Source organism: Ylistrum balloti, unplaced genomic scaffold, assembly GCF_031769215.1.
Source record: "Ylistrum balloti isolate Yb309-2 unplaced genomic scaffold, AGI_CSIRO_Ybal_v1 Utg370764, whole genome shotgun sequence".
Classification (NCBI taxonomy): Eukaryota; Metazoa; Mollusca; class Bivalvia; order Pectinida; family Pectinidae; genus Ylistrum; species Ylistrum balloti.
The window spans coordinates 67,621-76,132 of NW_026782448.1; the positions used below are offsets into that span (position 1 = coordinate 67,621).

The following is an 8,512-nucleotide window of genomic DNA, read 5'->3' on the forward strand; positions in this document are numbered from 1 at the left end:
GTGGTCAGAACGTGAACTGAAGGTGGTTGTTGTAGTGGTCAAAACCTGAACTGAAGGTGGTTGCTGAAGTGTCCAAAACATGAACTGAATGTGGTTGTGGTAGTGGTAAGAACGTGAACTGAATGTGGTTGTTGTAGTGGTCAGAACATGAACTGAATGTGGTTGTGGTAGTGGTCAGAACGTGAACTGAAAGTGGTTTTGGTAGTGGTCAGAACATGAACTGAAGGTGGTTGTTGTAGTGGTCAGAACGTGAACTGAAGGTGGTTGTGGTAGTGGTCAGAACATGAACTGAAGGTGGTTGTGGTGGTGGTCAGAACGTGAACTGAATGTGGTTGTGGTTTTGGTAGTGGTCAGAACATGAACTGAAGGTGGTTGTTGTAGTGGTCAGAACGCGTACTGAATGTGGTTGTTGTAGTGGTCAGAACGTGAACTGAAGGTGGTTGTTGTAGTGGTCAGAACGTGAACTGAAGGTGGTTGTGTGTCAAAAATGAACTGAATGTGGTTGTTTAAGTGGTGGTTTTGGTAAAATGAACTGAGGATGGTTGCTGTAGTGGTCAAAACGTGAACTGAAGGTGGTTGTGGTAGTGGTCAGAACGTGAACTGAAGGTGATTGTGGTAGTGGTCAGAACATGAACTGAATGTGGTTGTTGTAGTGGTCAGAACATGAATTGAATGTGGTTGTTGTAGTGGTCAGAACGTGAACTGAAGGTGGTTGTTGTAGTGGTCAGAACGTGAACTGAAGGTGGTTACGTGAACTGAAGGGTTGTGGTATACTATACGGAGCTTCTACACTGCCAGGATTGGATTTCACGGAAAGTGAGTCACGTGTAGTGTGTATCCATTGCTGTAGCTCATGTCCAGTGCTTGTGTGGTAATGTATCCCGTTACATGTACACAAGCATAACGAGGAAATATACATAGAACTTCCATTGACTGAGGATATCACAGGAAACGTTTTTGTAACCATACTTGATGAAACATTCTTTGTTGTCGGCGTATTCGTAGTTGCTGGAGCGTTGTTTGTTGTCGCTGTGTTCGTAGTTGCAGGAGCGTTGTTTGTTGTCACTGTGTTTATAGTTGTGGGAGCGTTATTTGTTGTCTCTGTGTTTGTAGTTGTGGGAACGTTGTTTGTTGTCGCTATGATCGTAGTTGCTGGAGCGTTGTTTGTTGTCACTGTGTTAGTAGTTGCCGGAGCGTTGTTTGTTGTCACTGTGTTAGTAGTTGCCGGAGCGTTGTTTGTTGTCACTGTGTTAGTAGTTGTAGGAGCGTTGTTTGTTGTCTCTGTGATTGTAGCTGTGGGAGCGTTGTTTGTTGTCTCTGTGTTTGTAGCAGTGGGAGCGTTCTTTGTTGTCGCTGTGATCGTAGTTGTGGGAGTGTTGTTTGTTGTCGCTGTGATCGTAGTTGTGGGAGCGTTGTTTGTTGTCACTGTGTTTGTAGTTACCGGAGCGTTGTTTGTTGTCTCTGTGTTTGTAGCAGTGGGAGCGTTCTTTGTTGTCGCTGTGATCGTAGTTGTGGGAGTGTTGTTTGTTGTCGCTGTGATCGTAGTTGTGGGAGCGTTGTTTGTTGTCACTGTGTTTGTAGTTACCGGAGCGTTGTTTGTTGTCTCTGTGTTTGTAGCTGTGGGAGCATTGTTTGTTGTCGCTGTGATCGTAGTTGTGGGAGCGTTATTTGTTGTCACTGTGTTTGTAGTTACCAGAGCGTTGTTTGTTGTCTCTGTGTTTGTAGCTGTGGGAGTGTTGTTTGTTGTCACTGTGATTGTAGTTGTAGGAGCGTTGTTTGTTGTCTCTGTGTTTGTAGTTACCGGAGCGTTGTTTGTTGTCGCTGTTATCGTAGTTGTGGGAGCGTTGTTTGTTGTCACTGTGTATGTAGTTGTAGGAGCATTGTTTGTTGTCTCTGTGTTTGTAGCTGTGGGAGCGTTGTTTGTTGTCGCTGTGATCGTAGTTGTGGGAGCGTTATTTGTTGTCACTGTGTTTGTAGTTACCAGAGCGTTGTTTGTTGTCTCTGTGTTTGTAGCTGTGGGAGCGTTGTTTGTTGTCTCTGTGTTTGTAGTTGTGGGAGCGTTGTTTGTTGTCTCTGTGATTGTAGCTGTGGGAGCATTGTTTGTTGTCGCTGTGATTGTAGTTGTAGGAGCGTTGTGTGTTATCACTGTGTTTGTAATTGTAGGAGCGTTGTTTGTTGTCACTGTGTTTGTAGTTACCGGAGCGTTGTTTGTTGTCTCTGTGTTTGTAGCTATGGGAGCGTTGTTTGTTGTCGCTGTGTTTGTAGTTGTGGGAGCGTTGTTTGTTGTCTCTGTGATTGTAGCTGTGGGAGCGTTGTTTGTTGTCGCTGTGATTGTAGTTGTAGGAGCGTTGTGTGTTATCACTGTGTTTGTAATTGTAGGAGCGTTGTTTGTTGTCACTGTGTTTGTAGTTACCGGAGCGTTGTTTGTTGTCTCTGTGTTTGTAGCTGTGGGAGCGTTGTTTGTTGTCGCTGTGTTTGTAGTTGTGGGAGCGTTGTTTGTTGTCTCTGTGTTTGTGTTGGTAGTGGTTAGAGCAGTTGGAGTTGTTACGGTTTTAGTAGTTACAGCTAACATGGTAGTTGGAGTTGTCGTTGGAATGGTAGTGGTAGTTAGAGTTGCAGTTGTAGTCGGAGTGGTCGGTGTAGTTGATGTTGTAGTGGTTGGTATATCTTCAAAGAGAAATTGATTCTTTCATAACATCAACTAAACGCAAACTCAAACAAAGAAACAAAATAGTCAGACACCTGAAGCAAATCAGACGGACAGTGAGGTTTACATAAACACATATCAGACAGACAGTGAGGTTTACATCAATTATAATTACACATATCAGACAGACAGTGAGGTTTACATCAATTATAATTACACATATCAGACAGACAGTGAGGTTTACATAAATTATAATTACACAAATCAGACAGACAGTGAGGTTTACATAAATTATAATTACACATATCAGACAGACAGTGTGGATTACAGTAATTATAATTACACAAATCAGACAGACAGTGAGGTTTACATAAATTATAATTACACAAATCAGACAGACAGTGAGGTTTACATAAATTATAATTACACAAATCAGACAGACAGTGAGGTTTACATCAATTATAATTACACATATCAGACAGACAATGAGGTTTACATCAATTATCACTACACATATCAGACAGACAGTGAGGTTTACATCAATTATCACTACACATATCAGACAGACAGTGAGGTTTACATAAATTATATTTACACAATTCAGACAGACAGTGAGGTTTACAGTAATTATAATTACACATATCAGACAGTGAGGTTTACATAAATTATAATTACACATATCAGACAGTGTGGATTACAGTAATTATAATTACACAAATCAGACAGACAATGAGGTTTACATAAATTATATTTACACAAATCAGACAGACAGTGAGGTTTACATAAATTATAATTACACATATCAGACAATGAGGTTTACATAAATTATAATTACACATATCAGACAGTGAGGTTTACATAAATTATAATTACACATATCAGACAGTGTGGATTACAGTAATTATAATTACACATATCAGACAGACAGTGAGGTTTACATAAATTATATTTACACAAATCAGACAGACAGTGAGGTTTACATAAATTATAATTACACATATCAGACAATGAGGTTTACATAAATTATAATTACACATATCAGACAGTGAGGTTTACATAAATTATAATTACACATATCAGACAGTGTGGATTACATTAATTATAATTACACAAATCAGACAGACAATGAGGTTTACATAAATTATAATTACACAAATCAGACAGACAGTGAGGTTTACATAAATTATAATTACACAAATCAGACAGACAGTGAGGTTTACATAAATTATAATTACACATATCAGACAGTGAGGTTTACATAAATTATAATTACACATATCAGACAGTGTGGATTACAGTAATTATAATTACACAAATCAGACAGACAGTGAGGTTTACATAAATTATAATTACACATATCAGACAGTGAGGTTTACATAAATTATAATTACACATATCAGACAGTGTGGATTACAGTAATTATAATTACACAAATGAGACAGACAGTGAGGTTTACATAAATTATAATTACACATATCAGACAGTGTGGATAGCATAAATTATAATTACACATATCAGACAATGAGGTTTACATAAATTATAATTACACAAATCAGACAGACAGTGAGGTTTACATAAATTATAATTACACATATCAGACAGACAATGAGGTTTACATAAATTATAATTACACATATCAGACAGACAATGAGGTTTACAGTAATTATAATTACACATATCAGACAGTGTGGTTTACATCAATTATAATTACACAAATCAGACAGACAGTGAGGTTTACATCAATCATAATTACACATATCAGACAGACAGTGAGGTTTACATAAATTATAATTACACAAATCAGACAGACACTGAGGTTTACATCAATTATAATTACACATATCAGACAATGAGGTTTACATAAATTATAATTACACAAATCAGACAGTGAGGTTAACATCAATTATAATTACACATATCAGACAGACAATGATGTTTACATAAATTATAATTACACAAATCAGACAGACAGTGAGGTTTACATAAATTATAATTACACATATCAGACAGTGAGGTTTACATAAATTATAATTACACATATCAGACAGTGTGGATTACAGTAATTATAATTACACATATCAGACAGTGTGGATTACAGTAATTATAATTACACATATCAGACAGTGTGGTTTACATAAATTATAATTACACAAATCAGACAGACAGTGAGGTTTACATCAATCATAATTACACATATTAGACAGACAGTGAGGTTTACATAAATTGTAATTACACAAATCAGACAGACAGTGAGGTTTACTTGAATTTTCATCACACAAATCAGACACTTAATACTTATATAAACAAATTTTATTTTCCTAAATTTGGTATGGGTTGTGATTGTCTTAACACTTACATAAATACAGCTAGTTTTGCTAATTGTGGTATAGGTTGTCACTTAAATGTCAAAGTGTAACAAAGTTACAATGGAAATGTGTACCCTTTAGTTGGGGTAAGCTAATCCGAAATCAAAACGTTTTGATATGAAAATAATGATATTCTCAAAATAAAAATATTTCGTGGAGAAGTTTAACATATCACGATCTGTGTATTAAAATTCATTATGATCAATTACAAAATTAAAATCAGCATGGCAACATAATCATAATCCAAACTCAAATCCAGTAACACATGGGGAAAATGAACAAAAGAAAGATTCATTTACAGTGAGAATCCTGATGAAGTACAAGGAGAATAAGATCAAGCGTTCCGAAAGAGTAAGCGTCTTCAGCTTCATCCGCTGTGTAAATCTTTGTCAATCCAAGTAAGTTACCAAATTCAAACGAGAACAAGGTATACAACAATGGAACCAACAGGCAAATTCATATTGCACAAAGAAATAGAAGGTAATTTGATTCATTGACGAAAGGTATATGTTTCTTACCTTCACAAATCTGCTGTAACAAGGAATTTCCAAACCCATCTAAATCATCGAAAGTATCTACAGCAGTGGCGTATTTAGAAGCCGGAAGTGATGCAATGGCCTCGATCTCAGTGGTGTCAGAAAGGGCCACGCCCACTGTGTATATGGTTATGCTATTGTTTCGTACTTGTTCAGCCATATAAACAGTATAAAGGCTATTCGTATTGGACTGTCCATCTGTTATTAGAATTACTGCGTTTGGCACGTCGCGACGGTCGCCATTACCCTCTACAAACACATAATCCAGGAGAGTTGACAATCCGCCGGCAGTGTTGGTTGTCTGGGAAGCATAACTGATCTGCCGGACTTCTCTATAATTAAGATAAGACAAAGTTTTCAACATGCTTCCATACCTTCAAACATCACCTACACACAATTATCTGATAAAATCTAACTAGGTTTTTCCATCTTTATATAATAATGGCCAAGATAGCCTACCAATCAATCTATAATTCGTTTGTGTACAAACGTCGGTCACGCGCATATCCCACGATAACCCTCCCCCTCAACAAATCGTAGGGACTCATACGGATTTATCATTAGCTCTTGATAACTATTGTTTGTGTACGGATTAATGCGAATATCAGTACAAGCTTACCTGTATAACTGTTGTATTATGTACGGATTATGGAGTAACTTACCTGTATAACTGTTGTATTGTGTACGGATTATGGAGTAGCTTACCTGTATAACTGTTGTATTATGTACGGATTATGGAGTAACTTACCTGTATAACTGTTGTATTATGTACGGATTATGGAGTAACTTACCTGTATAACTGTTGTAATTGTACGGATTATGGAGTAGCTTACCTGTATAACTGTTGTATTATGTACGGATTATGGAGCTTACCTGTATAACTGTTGTACTGTTGTATTGTACGGATTATGGAGTAGCTTACCTGTATAACTGTTGTATTATGTACGGATTATGGAGTAGCTTACCTGTATAACTGTTGTATTATGTACGGATTATGGAGTAGCTTACCTGTATAACTGTTGTATTATGTACGGATTATGGAGTAACTTACCTGTATAACTGTTGTATTATGTACGGATTATGGAGTAGCTTACCTGTATAACTGTTGTATTATGTACGGATTATGGAGTAGCTTACCTGTATAACTGTTGTATTATGTACGGATTATGGAGTAGCTTACCTGTATAACTGTTGTATTACCTGTATAACTGTTGATTATGGAGTAGCTTACCTGTATAACTGTTGTATTATGTACGGATTATGGAGTAGCTTACCTGTATAACTGTTGTATTATGTACGGATTATGGAGTAGCTTACCTGTAGAACTGTTGTATTATGTACGGATTATGGAGTAGCTTACCTGTATAACTGTTGTATTATGTACGGATTATGGAGTAGCTTACCTGTATAACTGTTGTAGCTTACCTGTATAACTGTTGATTATGGAGTAGCTTACCTGTATAACTGTTGTATTATGTACGGATTATGGAGTAGCTTACCTGTATAACTGTTGTTGTACGGATTATGGAGTGCTTACCTGTATAACGGATTATGGAGTAGCTTACCTGTATAACTGTTGTATTATGTACGGATTATGGAGTAGCTTACCTGTATAACTGTTGTATTATGTACGGATTATGGAGTAGCTTACCTGTATAACTGTTGTATTATGTACGGATTATGGAGTAACTTACGGATTATGGAGTAGCTTACCTGTATAACTGTTGTATTATGTACGGATTATGGAGTAGCTTACCTGTATAACTGTTGTATTATGTACGGATTATGGAGTAACTTACCTGTATAACTGTTGTATTATGTACGGATTATGGAGTAACTTACCTGTATAACTGTTGTATTATGTACGGATTATGGAGTAGCTTACCTGTATAACTGTTGTATTATGTACGGATTATGGAGTAACTTACCTGTATAACTGTTGTAATTGTACGGATTATGGAGTAACTTACCTGTATAACTGTTGTATTGTATACGGATTATGGAGTAACTTACCTGTATAACTGTTGTATTATGTACGGATTATGGAGTAACTTACCTGTATAACTGTTGTATTATGTACGGATTATGGAGTAACTTACCTGTATAACTGTTGTATTATGTACGGATTATGGAGTAGCTTACCTGTATAACTGTTGTATTATGTACGGATTATGGAGTAGCTTACCTGTATAACTGTTGTATTATGTACGGATTATGGAGTAGCTTACTGTATAAATGTTGTATTATGTACGGATTATGGAGTAGCTTACCTGTATAACTGTTGTATTATGTACGGATTATGGAGTAGCTTACCTGTATAACTGATGTATTATGTACGGATTATGGAGTAGCTTACCTGTATAACTGTTGTATTATGTACGGATTATGGAGTAGCTTACCTGTATAACTGTTGTATTATGTATAACGGATTATGGAGTAACTTACCTGTATAACTGTTGTATTATGTACGGATTATGGAGTAGCTTACCTGTATAACTGTTGTATTATGTACGGATTATGGAGTAGCTTACCTGTATAACTGTTGTATTGTGTACGGATTATGGAGTAGCTTACCTGTATAACTGTTGTATTATGTACGGATTATGGAGTAGCTTACCTGTATAACTGTTGTATTATGTACGGATTATGGAGTAGCTTACCTGTATAACTGTTGTATTATGTACGGATTATGGAGTAGCTTACCTGTATAACTGTTGTATTATGTACGGATTATGGAGTAGCTTACCTGTATAACTGTTGTATTATGTACGGATTATGGAGTAGCTTACCTGTATAACTGTTGTATTATGTACGGATTATGGAGTAGCTTACCTGTATAACTGTTGTATTATGTACGGATTATGGAGTAGCTTACCTGTATAACTGTTGTATTATGTACGGATTATGGAGTAGCTTACCTGTATAACTGTTGTATTATGTACGGATTATGGAGTAACTTACCT

General features: G+C 36.5%; 1 protein-coding gene across 1 annotated transcript; it reads right to left on the minus strand.

The window, feature by feature from the left end:
• Window positions 1–724: 724 nt before the first annotated feature.
• On the minus strand, window positions 725–5,913 carry LOC132558165 (mucin-2-like). Its single transcript, XM_060222697.1, has 2 exons — window positions 5,532–5,913; window positions 725–2,667 (listed from the first exon to the last, which is right to left on the minus strand). The coding sequence occupies exons 1-2, from the start codon at window positions 5,911–5,913 to the stop codon at window positions 725–727; spliced, it is 2,325 nt and encodes a 774-aa protein (XP_060078680.1).
• Between the last annotated feature and the right edge of the window lie 2,599 nt (window positions 5,914–8,512).

What these genes read in the sequence shown, in the direction of transcription:
- LOC132558165 (XM_060222697.1), bottom strand. Translation starts at nt 5,913, where the DNA reads ATGTTGAAAACTTTGTCTTATCTTAATTATAGAGAAGTCCGGCAGATC. An exon ending in GTTACAGCAGATTTGTGAAG is followed by an intron (nt 2,668 to 5,531) that starts GTAAGAAACATA and finishes TTCTCTTTGAAG; the next exon opens with ATATACCAACCACTACAACA.